This window comes from Chlorocebus sabaeus, chromosome 22 (genome assembly GCF_047675955.1).
Source record: "Chlorocebus sabaeus isolate Y175 chromosome 22, mChlSab1.0.hap1, whole genome shotgun sequence".
Taxonomy (NCBI): domain Eukaryota; kingdom Metazoa; phylum Chordata; class Mammalia; order Primates; family Cercopithecidae; genus Chlorocebus; species Chlorocebus sabaeus.
The window spans coordinates 20,601,991-20,621,404 of record NC_132925.1 but is presented as its reverse complement, the minus strand read 5'-3'; the positions used below and the strand labels follow the sequence as shown (position 1 = coordinate 20,621,404).

General features: G+C 39.1%; 1 protein-coding gene across 4 annotated transcripts in view; it reads right to left on the bottom strand.

Moving 5' to 3' along the window:
• Positions 1 to 19,414, bottom strand: part of TFG (trafficking from ER to golgi regulator) — a 39,848-nt gene extending 20,434 nt beyond the window's left edge. For 2 of the 4 annotated variants that reach the window (XM_038002429.2, XM_073009684.1), the window contains exons 1-3: positions 18,980 to 19,345; positions 14,084 to 14,299; positions 7,732 to 7,815 (exon numbers count right to left, since the gene is read on the bottom strand). In XM_038002429.2, coding sequence (XP_037858357.1) covers positions 7,732 to 7,815; positions 14,084 to 14,267 — 268 coding nt within the window. In that variant the 5' untranslated portion in view covers positions 14,268 to 14,299; positions 18,980 to 19,345. Of the gene's footprint in view, positions 1 to 7,731; positions 7,816 to 14,083; positions 14,300 to 18,425; positions 18,800 to 18,979 lie in introns of those variants that run through there. The other 2 variants (XM_007986035.3, XM_038002430.2) reach the window with 2 other exon arrangements.

The following is a 19,414-nucleotide window of genomic DNA, read 5'->3' as shown; positions in this document are numbered from 1 at the left end:
TAAAAAAACAAAAACAAGATATCGATGTAATGGAGTAACTTTTTTAAAACAAAAGGAATTCTCTATGGCTAATAACTTATTTTGGAAAAAAAGTCAAATGATTTGATGCCAGACCAAATGATTTTCAGTTGACTGAAAAAAATGAATTCCTTCATTCAGCAACAAACACTGTCAACACTCAGGTTATTTTTAAAAAGAAAAGAAAAAAAAGTGACACAAGGCTCAGACTGCAAACCCCAAGACAGGAGTTCAAAAATTAAACTAAAATGCTTTACGCATTGCCAGTATACATACATACAAACTCCTGAAGCACCTAATTAGAAAAGGCCATCTATGTGAAAATAAAAGTTCAGGGCAATTCTTTGTTAAATATGTTTCAAAATCAAACCACCAATTACAAGCTTTTAGAAGAAAACTCCCCAGTAATTCACATACTCCCTGCATAGCTATAAGTTCAATACAATCTTCTACCTACATCAATTAATTATTGGTTTTCACTTGGTATTACTGTTTTTTCTCCCATATTAGAGGAGAAAAACAGCTCCTAGCAGCCAGAAACTGGTGTGGTACAGTAAGATAGGCCTTAGTGTTGCTAGAAGCTGGCCTGGCACTCACAGGTAGGCTGTGGTGTTCTGTTGAACATAAATATTTCAAAGAACACCAACATCACAGAAGACTATCATCTGTGATAGATCAACAGTCCATAACCATGTCAAAACTCAGACAAAAACAAGAACACTGACCACACCAGAAAAATGACCAAACAACCTTTTATCCTGGTTAATATGATGACTGCTACTGCTTTACCAACTACAGCTTTAGCCTCAATTCATTCCTCCCACCCTCCAGATAAGATTTAGTAAGATTCATTCCTTTCACCTTCTAGATAATATTTGGTAAGACATCCAATCATAGAATCATCTCTACTTCCTAAGAGCATCCAAGGCAGAGCAAAGCTATACTTCCTTGAACCTTATCCAAAATCAGCTAACACAAACCCAAGCCCAACAAAAAAACCCTTTTCTAACATATTTGTAAGACATCCTATTGTTCTCCACGGTATTCATTCTCCCTTGCTGCAGTAAGTCCATAAACCCAACTTCATTCAACTACAGGTGAGCTCCCGGTAGTCTTTGGAGCACACTGATACATCTTACGAGAACTTTTAAGAACCTTGCACTTACATGCCTAGTATGGCCTATAATCTATTATTATCTACTTAGTGGGTTTAAGAGCCCTAAGCTCCAAATTACATTCAATTAAAAGTTTAAATTAACTAAGTTTAAATTAATTAAGTTAATATTAGTTGTCAGCTTGATTAGATTGAGGAATGCCAAATGATTGGTACAGTACTGTTTCCGGGTGTGTCTGTGAGGGTGTTACCACAGGAGATTGACATTTGAATCAGTGAACCAGGAGAGGAAGACCCATCTTCAGTGTTGGTGGGCACCACCCGATCAGCTGCCAGTGCAGCTATGACAAAACAGGCAGAAGGTAAGTTTGCTTGTTGGGTCTTTAGCTTGCTCTCCTTCCTACGCCAGATGCTTGCTTCCACTCTTCCTGCCCTTGGGCATCAGACTCCAGGACAACAGACTCCAGTTTTGGCCTTTGGACTCTAGGGCTTGTATTAGCAGCTTCTCAGGGGACTCTCAGGCCTTTGGCAACAGACAAAGGCCGCACTATCAGCTTCCCTGGTTTTCAAGCTTTTGGACTTGGACTGAGTCACTGAGCCACTATCAGCATCAGCTTCTCTCTTTCCCCAGCTTGCAGATGGCCTATCATGGGACTTCGCCTTGTAATCACCTTGCAATTCTCCCTAAAAAAACTTCCCTGTATCTTATTGGTTCCATTCCTCTGGAGAACCCTAGTACACATAATAATGTATCTTCATTAGTGTGAATATAATTGGAAGACTTTAATGAACCATTTCAAGCACACAACAAGATAAACTTACTAAACACCCATCTTTGTTAAAGCTTTATATATATTTATATTTTTTTCAAGACAGAGTCTTGCTCTGTCACCCAGGCTGTAGTGCAGTGGCCAGATCCCGGCTCACTGCAACCTCTGCCTCCTGGGTTCAGCAATTCTGCCTCAGCCTCCCAAGTAGCTGGGACTATAGGCGTGCACCACTATGCCCAGCTAATTTTTTTTTTTTTTGGTAGAGACAGTGTTTCGCCATGTTGGCCAGGCTGGTCTCAAACTCCTAAATTCATGATCTGCCCACCTCGGCCTCCTAAAGTGATGGGATTATAGGCGTGAGACACCACGCCTGGACAAACCTTAATATTTTTTTCATCTTTGCTCCTAACCACTAAGAAATGAAACAGCATAGACATAATTAAAACTCCCAGAGTACCTTTCCTTAAAACCCATTCCCCTACTTGATTTTAAATAATTTTATGTTTCCTCCAAAACAATCTAGACTGTTAGATCTATTCCAACTATGTTTCGTTGTATATAATTATAATTGGTATGTTAGTTACATTCATAATCCTTTTATATTAGGCACACAGCAGTTGTTCTATGTAATAAATGCCCCTATATGAGGTAAAATAATTCCCTTTTGACCAGGCGTGGTGGCTCACGCCTGTAATCCCTGCACTTTGGGAGGCCGAGGTGGGTGGATCACGAGGTCAGGAGATCAAGACCATCCTGGCTAACATGGTGAAACCCCGTCTCTACTAACAATACAATAAAAAAATTAGCCAGGCGTGGTGGTGGGCGCCTGTAGTCCCAGCGACTCCGGAGGCTGAGGCAGAATGGCGTGAACCTGGGAGGCGGAGCTTGCAGTGAGCTGAGATGGAGCCACTGCACTCCAGCCTGGGCGACAGTGAGAGGTTCCGTCTCAAAAAAAGAATTCCCTTTTATTCATAGTTTGCTATGACTTTTCAACATGATTGAGATATGAATGGCTTTTCTTTATCTAGAGATGATTCAGTTTTTCTCCTTTAATCTGTTATATAGAAAGTAGTATGTGATTTTCTAATTTAAAGCAATCTTAAGACTCCTTAGGTGAGCAATTCTGACAATGGTGTGTTTTAATATTCACTGATGAGTTTGATTTGTAAATATTACTTAATATTTTTTATCTATGATCAGAAGTGACACTGGTCTTCATTTTCCCTGGCTGGTTTTCATGTTAATGTTATATTAACCCCACAAAATGAATTAGTGCATATTCCCTCTTTGCCTATGCTCTTGAATAGTTTGTATAATTTAGAATCATCTGTTCCTTAAGTATTTGGTATAATAGTTGGTCCAATTTCTTTAATGTTAATTGGGGCAATCAAATTTTCTATTTCTTGAAATAGTACATTAAATTTCCCTAAGAAATTGTCCATGTCACCTGAGTTTTCAAATTTAAATAAAGGAATTCATGGTATATACAATATAAATTTTTAAAGTTTCTACTATAAACCTTTCATTTCTAACATTGCTTATTCATGCCTTGTTTCTCCTTAACTAATCCTCATAAAGGTCTGCCAACAGCATCTTTTCAAAATTGCTGATCCTAACAATTCCGATTTCCAGTTCACATCTCCTCTTTATTATTTCCTTCCAAGTTATTTGAGCTTTGTCCTTCTGTAACTGTTTGAACACCTTGCTCAAAACTTTCCAATCCAGTTTACTAATATAAGTATCTAAGGCTGTAAGTACTACTCTAAGTATAGCTTTAGTATTCTCTAAAAACTTGGTTACACAGAAGTCATTACCTACTTATTTCGAATTCCCATTATTATTTCTTCTTTGACTTATTTAAAACTGTATTTGTCTCCAAAAGTAGGGAAATTTGGGTTACATATTCTGTCCAATCTTCTCTAAAGAGGCCAGAGAATAGGACCTTTAAGATATCTATTCTCTGTTATATCTTGGAATTTTCTGGAAGACTTGATTTACAGTCAACTTCTATAATGCACTATGAGTACTCAAAAACAAACAAACAAACAAACAAACAAAATGTATTTCTCCCTAACTGCTAGATGTAGAAGACCAAGGCTGTTTGAGCCTGCTTGATTTATCAGCTCTTTCATAATTGTTCATTTATTATCTTTGTTCTGTCAATTTTTCTTAGGGGAAAACATCTAAAGCTAACATGCCTAAGTGTTCAGATTGTTATACAGTCGCAGTGAATTATTCTTTTTATCATCATAGAGTGACTATTACTACTCAAGTTTTTATACAAGTCTATTCTGTTAATAACCAGCTTTCTTTGCATTTGTCTAGTCTCTTTTTCTAGCCCTTTACTTTCAAGCTTTGCATAATAATATTTTATGTCTCTTGGAAGTAGCATGGAACTGGATTTTTTTTTAAGCTCCATTAAGAGATTATTTTAACTGATATATGTAGTCAATTTCTGTGTACTGTGATTAGTATTTTGTTCTATCTATTAAGCTTTCTATTTCTTTTATTCTGCCACCACTTTCTACTGAACTGAACAGGTACCCTTTTGTTTTCTTTTTTTCTCCTTTCCTGACAATGTCTAATTTTTCAATAATAACTCTTACATGTATATCATGCATACTTCTGTATTTGTAGTATGCAATTAAAAAAATCTAAAGTTAATTACAATCTTCCTCCCAAATAAGTCCTTAAAATATTTGTATTCCTATCATCCCTTCCTTTCTTACATATTATTGCCCAGTATTCTTGTCCCAAATTGTTTTTATTCCCTAAAACTATTAATTTTTTGTAACAATCAATGCTCATTAAAACGTACATATTAATTTCACTGATGCTTCCCAATCCCCTGACAGCCCAAGATTTAAGAGTTAAGCTTCCTTGACTTTTCCTGTATCAAGGGAAAAGCTTTTCTAAAATACTGGTTTTGAAAGCTTACCCTACTGAGGGCCTGGGATCAAGCAACAGTTTTATCTGCTCACATTGCTTCTTGTATCTTTCACCACCTTCTGAACTAAATTTCCTTCTTGATGAAGACCACTGTTACAAATTACTTTAACAAGGGTCTGTGAGTGGTAAATTCTCAGTCTGTAAAAGTATTTTTACTTCTCCTCATTCATGAAATTTAGTGGAGTACAGGATGCTACTTTTCTCGTTATTTTTCTTAACTGTTTGCAACTGTGATACTACTGTATTTTAGCTTCTACTACTACTATGAAGAAGTCTACCAACGGTCTAATTGTTTTATATGTGATCAGTCTTATCCTCTCTGGCTTTTAAGGTAATCTCTCTGTCTTAGACATTTTCCAGTTTCATGACAATATGTCCAGTGGGGATTTGCCTTTACTTATCCCTGCTCAAGGCTCCCTGTGCCTTCTGAATCTGAGGGTTTGTATCTTTTATATAATTCTGAAAATTTCTTTAGTCATTACCGCAACATATTTCCACTCCCCCATTCTCTCCTTCTTGAAACTCTGAATAGAAATATTCTGGATGTTCTCATTTTCACCTTCTCTTTGCCTGTGTTTTTGTGCTTTACTCTGTAATTTATTTGGATTTCCTTTGCAGTTCACTAATTCTCTTTTTAGCTATGACTAATGTGTTTAACCTATCCACTTAGTGTTTAATTTCAATGATTATATTTCTCATTTCCAAGTTACTTTAAGTTCTTTTTAAAATCTGTTTATTCTTTTTCCATAGCACAATAGCACCTTGCTCTTACATTCTCGTTTTTTTGTTTTTTATTTCCTGAGATGGTGTCTCACTCTGTCATCCAGGCTGGAGTGCAGTAGCGCGATCTCGGCTCACTGCAATCTCCGCCTCCTAGGTTCAAGCAATTCTCCTGCCTTAGCCTCTCAAGTATCTGGGACTACAGGTGCACACCACCACAGCTGGCTAATTTTTTGTATTTCGGTAGAGACGGGGTTTCATTGTGTTGCCCAGGCCAGTTGCGAACTCCTGCGCTCAGGCAATCCGTCCGCCTTGGCCTCCCAAAGTGCTGGGATTACCGACATGAGTCACCATGCCTGGCCACTTTTATATTCTTATTCCTTCTTTTATGTCTTAAATAACTTTTAATTTTGTAGACTATCACATATTTTAACAAAAGTTCTTGAAAATCTAATCCTACTATTAGTTGTGTCCAGTGGTTCTTGCTTACATGACAGTTTTGTGTGTCTTACAGTTTTGTCTGTGAGAAACCTGTATTGAGAATACACCCCTCAAGAGAGATTTTGGCCTTTCTTCTGAGATTTTTCTAAAATGGTAACATCTGGGCTTCGGAGTTACCAAACTACACAGATAGTTTAAATTTAAACCCAACTCACTTAAGGATCACAATTACGAATCCTCAAGAGACACTTCCCAAGCCCCTGATGGGCCAAAGTATAAGAGTCAAGCTTCCTTGACTTTTCCTGTATCAAGGTAGACTTTTCTAAAATACTGTTTTTGAAAGCATGGCCTACTGAGGGACTAGGACCAAGGGCCTACACCATGTAGACACCAGATGGCAATTCCTTAAATTATGGAGGCTAAAATCTCTACTATCACCACCAAGAACACCCCAAGTTTCAGCTTTTGGTACATCAGGCTTTAGTTTCATCTATTTTTTGTTCCCTGTATATTTCCCTTACTTTCCTGGGCAAGCTGAGTTACAGAATTTAAAAAATACATTTGTAAGTTTGTCTAGCAGATCCTATTTAAAGTAAGGGTCTTCAGATTATCTAATCTGCTTTATGCTGAGTCAATAGTTAAGTATTTTACCTTCAATACTGTAAAAAGATACCTTTATTTTAAATAATTTTAAACAGTTTTTGTTATTTAACATTTAAATTCTGATTATTCATATTCATCCTTCCTAGATGGAGATGAAATAGATACAAATTAAATCAGTAGACCATGACTGTATTTCATACTGAACTTTTAAGATTCATGCAACAAAATTTTAAAAAAACGAAATACTAAACAAAACAACCGGAAAAAGTGTACACATTTTATTTTTCACATAATCACACTAACGTTTAACTCTGTAATCTTTTCTACCTTGTCCCTTAAAGTTCTGCCTTGCATATCTATTAAGATCTAAAAGAAAAAATCTAAAAGATTAAAATTAGTCTTGCATTGGTTTTTATCAGAACTATTTTTAATCTTTAAGTACTCCTTGGGAAATACTGTCTAAAGCAAGGGTCCCCAACCCAGTGCTGCTCTGTGGCCTGTTAGGAACCAAACTGGGCGAGCTGCACAGTAGGAGGTAAGTGGTGGGCTCTGCCTCCTGTCAGTTCAGCACTGGCATTAGAGTCACATATGAGTGTGAACCCTATTGCAAACTACACATGCGAAGTGGAAGAGTTTCATCCCGAAACCTTCTCCCGCTGACCTCCCCCCACCCCGTCCATAGAACTGTCTTACACAAAACCAGTTTCGGGTGCAAAAAGGTTGGAGACTACTGGTTTCAAGTATCAGACTTACATGTTAAGCCCGGAGAATAAGTAACAACATACTGTAATGTGAAAGAAGATAATTACAATTCAAAAATTCTAATACAGCTAAATTAAAACTATAATACCGTACCAGGGATAACTAAGTTATACCTGATTTCAAAAAAAATAACATACTTAACACTCTGTTCTTACTGAATTAAACTTCCACCATTTGCTTAAAACATACATAGCCATAAGCTTCAAGTAACCTAAAACAACTACCTGGACACAAATAAATGTAATAATATTTGAATCAGTTATTGCTTACCTGAGTCTTTAAAAGGAAAAAAGCCAAACATCTTTAAAATATAATGAATAAAATAGTAAATTTATTAGAAAGTTTACTACTCACCAAATAATGTCAGTTTCAGTATCCTACTACACTGAATTGCAAAGGAAAGGTCAGAACTATCAAAAATGGTTATAAGATCTCCATCTGGAATTAAAAAAAAAAGTTTCAGATTTGTATAAGCAGTAAACTAGTAAAAATTAAAAATCCAAAATGTAGATTGTAGAACATAGTTGAACTCTCCCATAAAACCCTTAAACTTTAAAGGTTTGTCTAGCAAAAACGCATTTGTTCAAAAACACACTAAATCAGTTTTGCTTATGACTCTTACGGCAAGGTATTTACACATATCCACATGAAAAAATATAGCTAAAGTTAATGCATTAAGTGCCTTAATATTTACTAGTCACTAGGAGGAGATTCATAGACAGCAATATCATAAATTGTTGGTTTAGACTGAAATCTTTTCATTCCAAAAAATTTACGTATTTTACCAAGAAATAAAAAAGTTTCCCAAAGTTCAAATCTTAATCATAGGTACAGTTAAAACACTACTGTTGCAAAACTGCTTTAATGAATGGATAGTAAATTCTTTCAGGTCACTGACCATTTTGATACTAAGATGAAAACAATCAACTCTTCCTAGAAAAATATTTATATATTCAAAACAATGCATATTTACAACCATGAAGTCCCCCAGATCTCAGGGATAAAGAATGCTATAATTAGCATACCAACTGTATGTGTCAAAAGCTTTCAAAGGGCTAAGGGAAAAATATGTTCTCTAAAGAAAGCAAGAATAAAAAAGCAGCCAGAGACAAGGAGTTCATCAGGGACCTCTGCAGGGTATCTTCACAAACAGTTGGGTGGGGAGGAGTTCTGTCCTGGGGAGACCACAAGACTACCTCTGGGATGCTCTGCTGCACCTATTTTTAACACGAATTAGGTGGATTTATTTTGGACAAAGATGACAAAACTGAGAATTTTATAACTGTTTTTAGCTCCTTATAGCCAGACCCACTTCCCATAACATACCTGTTTAATGTTCAACTTTCATAAACACATTTTTAAAAGAAAATAAAGTGTGTATGTAAAAAAAGAAAACTTCCTGTTACTTTTTTTCTTTTCTGAATCCTACAAAAGAAACAGAGTTATCTCTGATGGCAGGAACTTCACCTAAGCCATCCCTCCACTCTACTAACAGAATCTAAGGGAGACAAATCAAAACAATCAAAAACTTTTTGGCCGAGTGTGGCGGCCCACACCTGTAATCCCAGCAGTTTGGGAGGCTGAGGTGGGCAGATCACCTGAGGTCAGGAGTTCGAGACCAGCCTGGCCAACATGGAGAAACCCCATCTCTACTAAAATTACAAAAATCAGCCCAGTGTGGTGGCGTGTGCCTGTCATTCCAGCTACTTGGGAGGCCAAGGCAGGAGAATCACTTGAACCTGGGAGGTGGAGGTTGCAGTGAGCCAAGATCACACCACTGTACTCCAGCCTGAGCGACAAAGCAAGACTTTGTCTCAAAAAAAAAAAAAAAAAAAATCATGAAATACAAAGTCGTAACTAAATGTGGAAGACAAATTACAACTCAAGCTAAGGGTCCACTAACTGTGACCAAGGGGCAAAATCCCTGTGTTGTTATAGGTCTGTGAATGAATGGTTTTTACATTGTAAAAAAAAGATAAGACAGAGGCCTTATGTGACCCACAAAGCTACAATAGTTATTATCTCTGATCTATTAAAGTTTGCTGACCTTAGACCTAAACCAAAACAAGGTAGTTAAGAGAAAGCCAATCAATGAGGTCAGTTTGAGATAAATGCAAAGCATCTTCAAGTGAAAAAAGGCAGTTAAAGGCCAGGCACACTGACTCATGCCTGTCATCTCAGCACTTTGGCAGGCAAAGGCAGGAGGATCGCTTGAGCCCAGGAGTTCAGGACCAGCCTGGGCAACACAGTGAGAGCCCCATTTTGATAAACATTAAGAAGAAGCTGAGTGCAGTGGCACATGCCTGCAGTCCTACCTACATGGGAGGCTGAGCTGCAAGGACTGCTCGAGCTCAGCAGTTCAAGGCTTCAACGAGCCATGATCACGCCATTGCACTTCAGCTTAGGAGACAGAGCAAGACACTGTCTCAAGACAAAAAAAATAAAAAATAAATAAAAATAAAAAATTTTAAAAAGAGTTAAAGAAGTACTAGCCAGACCAATTATGCAAGAGAAAAAAATAAAGGGTATTCAAATTGGAAAGGAAGAAGTCAAACTTTCCCTGTTTGCAGATGACATAATCTTATACACACAAAAACCTAAAAACTCTACCAAAACCCTTAGAACCAATAAATGAATTCAATAAAGTTGTCGGAAACAAAATAAATACACAAAAATAAGTAGTGTTTCTATACAAATACAAAAAATAAAAAAAAAAAAAAGCAATCCCATTAACCATAGCTACAAAAACTTTTAAATATCGAGGAAGAAGTTTAACAAAGATGAAAAACCTCTACCAAAAAAAACACTGATGAAAGAAACTGAAGAGCTGACATATGTAATGACATCCCATGCTTATAGACTAGAAGAATATCATTAAAATGACAAAACTACTCAAAGCAATTTACAGGTTCAATTCAATCCCTATCAAACCACCAATAAAATTATTCACAAAAATTTAAAAACAAATCATAAAACTTGTACAGAACTACATAAAACCCCAGACAGACAGTCAAAGCAATACTAAGCAAAGAACAAAGCTGAAGGTGTCACACTTACTGACCTCAAAATAAACTACAAAGCTGTAGTAAGCACGGACTGGCATAAAAATGGACCCACAGAACAACAGAACTGATATAAAACCAGACCCATTGACCAAGAGAACACATAGATCAACAGAACACATAGAACAACGAAACAGAATAGAGAACCTGGAAATTAATCCATGTTATCTATGGTCAACTGACTTTTGACAAAACCATCAAGACCACTAATTAGGAAAAGGATAACCTCTTTAATAGGTCGGGAAAAGATTTCATGAATAAGACCTCAAAAGTGCAGTCAATAAAAGCAAAAATAAATATGATTATCTCAAACTGGAAAGCTTTTCTGCACAGCAAAGGAAACAAGAGAGTGAAAAGAGAACTTACAGAATAGGAGGAAATACAACTACTCATCTGACAGAGGATGAATATTCAGAATATACAAGGAACTCAAACACCTCAACAGCTAAAAAACAAACAATCCAATTTTAAAATTGGCTCAGACATTTCTCAAAAAAAGACATAGAAATGGTCAATAAATATATGAAAAAAATGCTCAACATCACAAATCATTAGGGAAAGGCACACACATCAGGAAAATGAAGACCACAATGAGGTTCACCCCAGTTAGGATGGTTATTATCAAAAAGACAAATAACAAATGCTGGCAAGAACGAAAAGGGAACTCTAAACAGTACAGCCACTATGGAGAACAGTACGAAGGTTCCTCAAAAAACTATAAATACAACTAACACACGATTCAGCAACGCCACTACTGGGTATTTAACTGAAGGAAAAGAAACCAGTATATTGAAGAGACATCTGCACTCACATGTTTACTGCAGCACTATTCACAATAGCCAAGACATGGAATCAACCTAAGTGTCTAACAACAGAAGAACTGATAAAGAAAATATGGTATATATACACAATGGAATACAATTCAGCCACAAAAAAGAATGAAGCCCTGTCATTCACAGCAACATGGATGGAACTGGAAGACATTAAGTTAAAAAGGATATCACATGCTCTCTCTCATACGTGGAAGCTAAAAAAAGTTGATTGCATACAAGTGAAAAGCAGAAGAGAGGACAGGAGAGGCTGCGAAGGGTAGGGGAAAAGAGGGATAGGGAGAGATCCTGGCTAACACAGTGAAACCCCGTCTCTACTAAAACAATACAAAAAACTAGCTGGGCGCGGTGGCGGGCGCCTGTAGTCCCAGCTACTCGGGAGGCTGAGGCAGGAGAATGGCGTAAACCCGGGAGGCGGAGCTTGCAGTGAGCCGAGATCTGGCCACTGCACTCCAGCCTGGGCGACAGAGCGAGACTCCGCCTCAAAAAAAAAAAAAAAAAGAGACACAAAATTACAAAATTACAACTAGATAGAAGTTGTTTCAGTGTTCTATAGCACTATAGGATGACTATAGTTAACAACAACATGTTAAACAATTTCAAATAGCTACAAGGAGAATATTGAATGTTTCTAACCCAAAGAAATAAGTATCTGAGGTGATGGATATGCAAATTATCCTGATCTAATCCCATTATATGTAACGAAACATTACTATGTACCCCATAAATATGCACAATTATTTGTCAATTGAAACAAAATTTTTTTAAAAAAAGCACTCTTAGGACTTTGCTAAAAAAAAAAAAAGTCAAAAATCTTTATTGTAGGCTGGGCATGGTAGCTTATGCCTTTGGGAGGCTGGGTTGGGAGTATTGCTTGGGGACAGGAGTTCAAGGTTATGGTGAGCTATAATCACGCCACTGCACTCTAGCCTGGATGACAGAGACCCTGTCTCAAACAAGCAAACAAAAAAAAAATTAACTGATCAAATTAAAGCATACATTTCAAAGTTACAGAGGTGAAAATCAAGGTATGATAAGCATAAGAAAACAGGAAAAAAAGTAAAAAAAGTACTATCCTTTAATGTTTCTTAACACGGGCAACTCTCAAAAATTTATTTTGGGTGCTCTTAGACTACACATCACAAAAAGAAACGAGAATATACCTTTAGCTAGATGGTCAATTAACCAGTGGTCAATTGACCAGTGATCTACACTTCTCTTGCACAGTATAAGTTGTGCAAAGTGGCTGCTCAGTCAGGGACTATACTTCTCAATCCATCTGCATCTTAGCACAGCCATGTAACTGGCTACTGACCAACGTGATAAGGGCAGAAATGACACACACCATCAGGCCTAGTGAGTAAAATCTCCCATATGATTCTTCATACTCTGTCTTCACTCATCTGCCCGCCAATGTCAATGCCTATGGTGAGCTTATAAGCCATGTGTTGAAGGTAACAGCTTCTTTCAGCCTGGATCCCTGAAAGATTTCTCAACTATTAAACCACTCAGATTTTAAGATTTCTATTATATCTGCTGGCATTACTTTAAGCCAACCCTAACACAGACAGAGAAAATATATTAGTGATTAGAAAACCAGGTTAAGCAGTGTCAGAGATGGTAAGAGGTAAAAGTATTTAAAAACAAGGATGGGGTGGGTAGCAGTGCTAAATGGTGAGGTCAAGATTAAATACACTGCAAGTAAGTTCAATAGTAAGAAAACACTGGTAACCACCTAAAGAAAAAATTTCAGCAGAGATGTTAACCAAGAAGGCAGGTTAAAGAATAGGAAATATAGTCTACTATTATAATTCTACTTAGTGTGTTTGCTGAAACATTTTTCATGCAAAACCTATTTCCATAAAGAGAATTTTGTCAACAAATGTGTCTGGGAACACAGCATACTACAAACTTCTGAAAACGTATATAAACATATTATAATCTGAAAACTCCTAAAGAAACACTTTTGTCTTTGCTTAAACCAGCTTTCCCACACTTAGTTGATCATGAAAGCCTTTTTCATTCCATGCATACTAAAACCTTTCATTTTGGGAAATAAGAATAGAAAAAAAATTTTTTTTAGGCTAAAAGAAACCAGAATTATATGGACAAAATGAGAAAACAATGCTTGTAAAAATGTATGTGAAAATGTTCTAACACTTAAAATTCCCTCCTAATAAACCACTTGGCAATTTTTTTTTTTTTTTTTTGAGACAGAGTCTTGCTCCATCACCCAGGCTGGAGTGCAATTGAGCGATCTCAGCTCAATGCAAGCTCCGCCTCCCGGGTTCAAGTAATTCTCTGCCTCAGTCACCCAAGTAGTTGGGATTACAGGTGCATGCCACCACGCCCGGCTAATTTTTGGCATTTTTAGTAGAGACAGGGTTTCACCATGTTGGCCACGCTGATCTCGAACTCCTGACCTCAAATGATCCGCCTACCTCAGTTTCCCAAAGTGCTGGGATTATAGGCATGAGCCACTGTGCTCGGCCCCACTTAGCTATTTTTAACTGATAAGAGAATTATAGTAACTATATGACCATCGCATTCAATACAAGAAAGGGCTCAACTACCATGAAGGAGAGGACGGGAAAGAGTCCAATAAAAATGGGCAAAATAACACATACAATACTTAAGACTTTAAGGTCAGGCATGGCAGTTCATGCCTATAATCCCAGCACTTTGGGGAGGCCGAGGCAGGATTGCTTGAGCCCAGGAGTTTGAGGTGACACTCCAGCCTGGGCAACAGAGGCTCTGTCTCTTTAAAAAAAAAAAAAAAAGGACTTTAAAAAATAGCTTTAAAAACACTCTTACCTTCATCTTTATACTTTATTGTTACTTCATCATTACTCAGAAGTTTTCCTCTGAAAACTCGTTGCATCATTAGCACTAATTCATCATAAGTAATATCTTCATTATGAATAGGAATTCGCCGAATATCCTCCCCAAGTTGAGCTTTGATGATTAGCTTCCCGCTCAGATCCAACTGTCCGTTCATGGTGGACTCCAGGATGTTCTATATATGCAACTCTAGAGAAAGAATGATAAAAATGGTTTTGATAACTAAACAACAAAACATATCTTAAAAGTTGAGAGCAAGCTACTATTAGATGCTAAGAAACTCTGGCCTCCAAAAGATTCATTATCCTCATGTTATATTTATGTTAAAATGGTCTGGAGGCAACATTATTTTACTGTAGGGATAATAAAATAAGCTTTTATGTCTACTATAATTTTTTCTCATATTTAACTGTTCATCTGACATTACCATTTAGATTTTTCTTACTATATCTAAAAATAAATTCCTGATCTCCCATCTAAAACTGCCTCTCCTATAGGCCTCTTTATCCTACTTCTTTGAGTTGTATAAGACAAAAAAACCTTGGTTGATCTCTTTTACTCAAACCTTACATCCAAACTGCCAACAAAATATGGTTGCCACTACCTTTAAAATAACTCTGGGGTCCAACCACTTCAGCACCTTCACTGCTATCAACTTGACTCCATCATCGCTTGCCTAAATGACTAGAAAAGACTCCTAACCAGTCTGCCTACTTTTTACCTTTGCCCACTTTTAATCTAGTCACACCACCACAGTTAACGCTGTTAAGTAAAACCTAGCATCATTCTGTTCAAAACCTTCCAATGCATTCTCATCTCAAAAAGCAAGACCTATGAAATCATCTGGCCTCTGGTCCCCGGCCAAGTATTTAATTAACTTCATTTCCTACTTCTGTTCTTCACTCACCCCGCTATACCCATACTTCACGTTTTCCCTTTGTCTTGAAACTTTCTGATACCCCTCATATGATTCAGATTCCTTATCAAGTGTGAACTGAGAGAGGTCTTTCCTAACCATCTAATTTAAAATGGCTCCCCTGTCATTATCTTCTTATCCTGCTTTATTTTTCTTCAAAGCACTTAACACTACCAGACATCAAAAATTTGTAACTTTTTATTGTCTTTTCCACTTGATGGCAGGAAGTAAACAATTATGTTTTCTGTATTCCCAGAGCCTACAACAGTGCCTGGCAGACAAGAGTCATCCAATAGCTGTTAAATAAAGGGAAAAATAACTACTGGCTTCAAAACTCTATTATCCTATAAACTCTAAATGATAACTCTGAAGACAGAGTTATGTGTGAATACTCAAATAGAGCCTCAAGTTTTTCTAAGAAAGATCTCATGAGTATGTCTTTAATTTCCTCTCTATGTGGGGGAACTGAAGGAGAAAGGACAAATTAGTAACATCCACCTGAACTGTTTAAAGACTGTCCACTACTGTGCTGCATACTCCCTAACTCTCCCACCCAGGTGGGTGTGTATGATTGGACTGTATACTTTATTAAACAAGACAGTGTCAAACAACTAGCCACTAAACACTAATTCGTTACAGAATTTTCCCTTAGGTTTTATTTTAATCTTTAATTTTATTCAGTATGACTACCCTGTAATGACTGTATTTTTATTTATTTCTTTTTTTTGAGATGGAGTCTCACTCTGTCACCAGACTGGAGTGCAGTGGCACACTATTAGCTCACAGCAGCGTCACACTATTAGCTCACTGCAGCTTCCGCCTCCTGGGTTGAAGGGATTCTCGTGTCTCAGCCTCCTGAGTGGCTGGGACTACAGGCATGTGCCACCACGCCCAGCTAATTTTTGTTTTTTTCAGTAGAGATGGGGTTGCACCATGTTGGTCAGGCTGCTCTCGAACTCTTGACCTCAAGAGATCCACCCACCTTGGCCTCCCAAAGTGCTGGGATTACAGGCGTTAGCCACCAAGTCCAGCCATGACTGTGTAATTTTAAATTCAAAATAATGTTGAAGGTCTCTAGCAAGTTAAATAGTTGCTAGATAATAAGGGAGGATATACTTATCAAATAATGGGTTAATATCTCTTCTTCTCAAGGCCAAGATGTTCCTGAATGTTATCTATAAACGCTGAACATTTCCTAAACATCAACTCCTTCCTCCTCCTGCCCCAAGAAAATGATCTGAGACATTTAAAGGTGTCCAAAAACTCCGACTGGCCACATTCTAGTTTCAACTTCCCGCCTTACTACTAGCAGCTTTCTGCTTCCTCCCCTTAAATCTGTTATTTCATTAACACCACACTTCTCTGCAATTATTGTTTATTCTTTCGGGGCATGTGAAAGCACTCACCTACTCCCCCAGCATATCAACCCTTCAAGTACTTGAAAAAAGTTTCCATGAATCCTATTATATGAATATTATATATTAATGCCCTACTATTCTTCATATAAATACCCTTCGTCCTTTCACCTAACTAGTCCTTAAATTAATATCTCTAGACCCCTCACCATGCTCTGAACAGATATTTTATTAATAAATCTTCAACGAAATGGGTCATTAAAACTAAATATAACACTTTAAGGTCAGTGCAGAATAGAGTGAACTGCATTCCACTTTAGAGACGCCATGCTTATCTTAACGCAAAGTAAGAATACAGTTAGTTTTTTATCTGCCAGTTCTTACAATGGACTTCTCATGAAGACAGTGATTAACAGAAATCTCCATACAACCAACTCTTTGCCTTCTGCAATGCCTTCTGCATTCAGGAATTACTTACTAAATACCTACTATGTGCCAAGCTCTAAAGTATAATTATTTCACCAAGATGGTAAATATTCCATCTTGTTTGCTTTGCAGCCTAAGAGTAACAAAGATCTTTCAAAAAAATCAATGTATTTGTTACCTTCTCCTTTCTACAAGAAGTGTAAACCAGGAATAATGTAAAAGGACCCAGTGCTTCGCTTCAGTAAGCTGGTATTATCTATTCCCAGCAGCACCTAGAAAAGTGACTGACATATAGTATTTAAAGACTTTAAACTTTTTGAAGTATGGGAGAAGAAAGCTATAATATAGATCAGTTTTTACATCCGATCCTCACACTGTACCTTCTTTATGGAGCTAGAAGTGACTTCCGTCAGACACACGCCTAATTAAGAAAAAATTCCAGCTTTGAATATAATTGATGGTATGTCCTTCTGACTGGGGTACGGGTTTGTTGCCCAATTTCAATGGATTTAAAATTTGAAGGCCGGGCACGGTGGCTCACACCTGTAATCCCAGCACTTTGGGAGGCCGAGGCGGGCGGATCACAATGTGGTCAGGAGTTCAAGACCAGACGATCAACATGGTGAAACTCCGTCTCTACTAAAAATACAAAAATTAGCCAGGCGTGGTGGCGCGCGCCTGTAATCCCAGATACTCAGGAGGCTGAGGCAGGAGAATCGCTTGAAACCGGGAGGCGGAGGTTGCAGTGAGCCGGGGGAATCACGCCACTGCACACCAACCTGAGACTCCATCTCAAAAAAAAAAAAAAAATGAGTCACGTATACTTTCTATCTTCCATGTGTTTGCGTGCAAATTCACTTTTTGTGTTTCCCACTGACTGTAAACATCTTGTGGCCAGGAACCAGTGCTTCTTTCCTAAAGCTGTTGTTAGCTCGTGCAGGCATCTCCCCAGAGTAAACACAAAAGTATCTCAAAAGTAAGTGTGCAACAAAAGTTTCCTCTCAAGGGGAAATCCCATTCCAACATTACTTCATACACAGAATTTTGGTACTCGTTTTCTCTTCCAAAGTAGAGACTGGTATTAACAACTAGCTCCTAAAACTGCCAGTAGGAGCCCTACAACAAGCTCTTCTCCCATCTCGTCCCTGCCCCGGCCCCTCTGAAGTCCAGAAATGTCTCGGCCTCTAACTTGTATAATATAACCCTCCAACAGGAACGCTTTTCTCAGCACTGGGAATAATCTGACATGCTCAAGGTCATATAAAAACCCTTCCTCCTGAACCAGGATCTAGGTTCAGTGGTCATACTTCTGGTTCTATCTGTAAGGGTAAGACCCTGCTCAATTTCAGAGGCTGTGGCTTAGGCACCTCCTGAGGGGAGCAGTTTCCTTCAAGAAATACTAAGTCAAGTCAACCTGTAATTATTCTAAACAAGGCAACAGGCCTCAAACCCTGCCTCAGAGGCAGTGTAGCAAGACGGTCAAGATTCCCAATACCAGCGATGTGATCTTAAGTCCTCGAAGGCTCACTTTCAACACATTGGAAATGAAAATAACAATATCTGAATTTGGAGGCATCCTTGTGATGATTAAATGAGACACTGCATCTCAAATACTTACTTTAGTGTACAGCAAAGCAAATTCTTAAAATTAGCTAGAATCATCACTATAAAACCAGGTTGGGCCTCCAGCTGGCGCTTAAGCGTTGACTTAGCCAAGGAACCAGGCTCCAATTCAGTGACCCCAATCAACTTATTCCCGTAGGCGCCACTCCGCACCCTTCCGAGCTCCTTCGGGTATTGGGCGCCGGCCGACCCAGACCTCCCAAAGGCCCTCTCCTCTCAATACAAATCCTTTGAGGCAGGCTGCACCAAGGCATTAACTGGCCCACTCGCCTCCCGGAGCCCCCGAGGCGCGCCTCCTGGCCAGCGCGGCCAGGGGTTGCCTCTCTGTCCTCCCCCTCCGCGACCTCCCTTCCCTTCCCCCTATGCAAGGCCCCGCCCTTCCTCCCTCCGGCTCCGTCCTCCCTCCCGCCCCCTCCTCCCTCCAGCCCCTTCCCACAGCGCCTCCGACCCCAGTCGCCGGGCGGTTCGAGCGAGGCCCTCACAGCGCCTCCTCGTCTCCCGGCCTCCTCGGAGAGAGCGGCCGTCAACCCCCGTCTCCAGTGGCCATACCAGCTTGCGGAGGCCGCGCCGCCGCCTCTCCGCAGGTCTCAGCTGAATGGGCCGACGCGAGGCCACTGGACTGGGGCGTCGCGGGGAGGCGGTGGTCACTGCCCGCTCCGTTGCCCTCCGCGACCGCCGCACCTCGCTCGCAGGCTCGCGCGGGCCTCGGCCAATCGCGTTGACCCAAAAAGCCTAGCGAGAACTCGGGCTCTGTACGTGGCAGGTGGGGGAAGAAGAGAGGCGGGAGCAAGAGAAAAAAAAAGCCCTTTCGCCCCTCCTTACTGCGCGTGGACACACCAAGACGCATGCGCCAGGCTCAGGGCTGGCTGGGTCCCGGCTGCCTCGGTCCCGGCTGCCTCTGCCGAAGACTCCCTGCTTTCTCACTGGATGATGGGGTGTAGGAAGCGTGAGCTGCGCCGATTCACGCATGCGCGGGGCGTGACC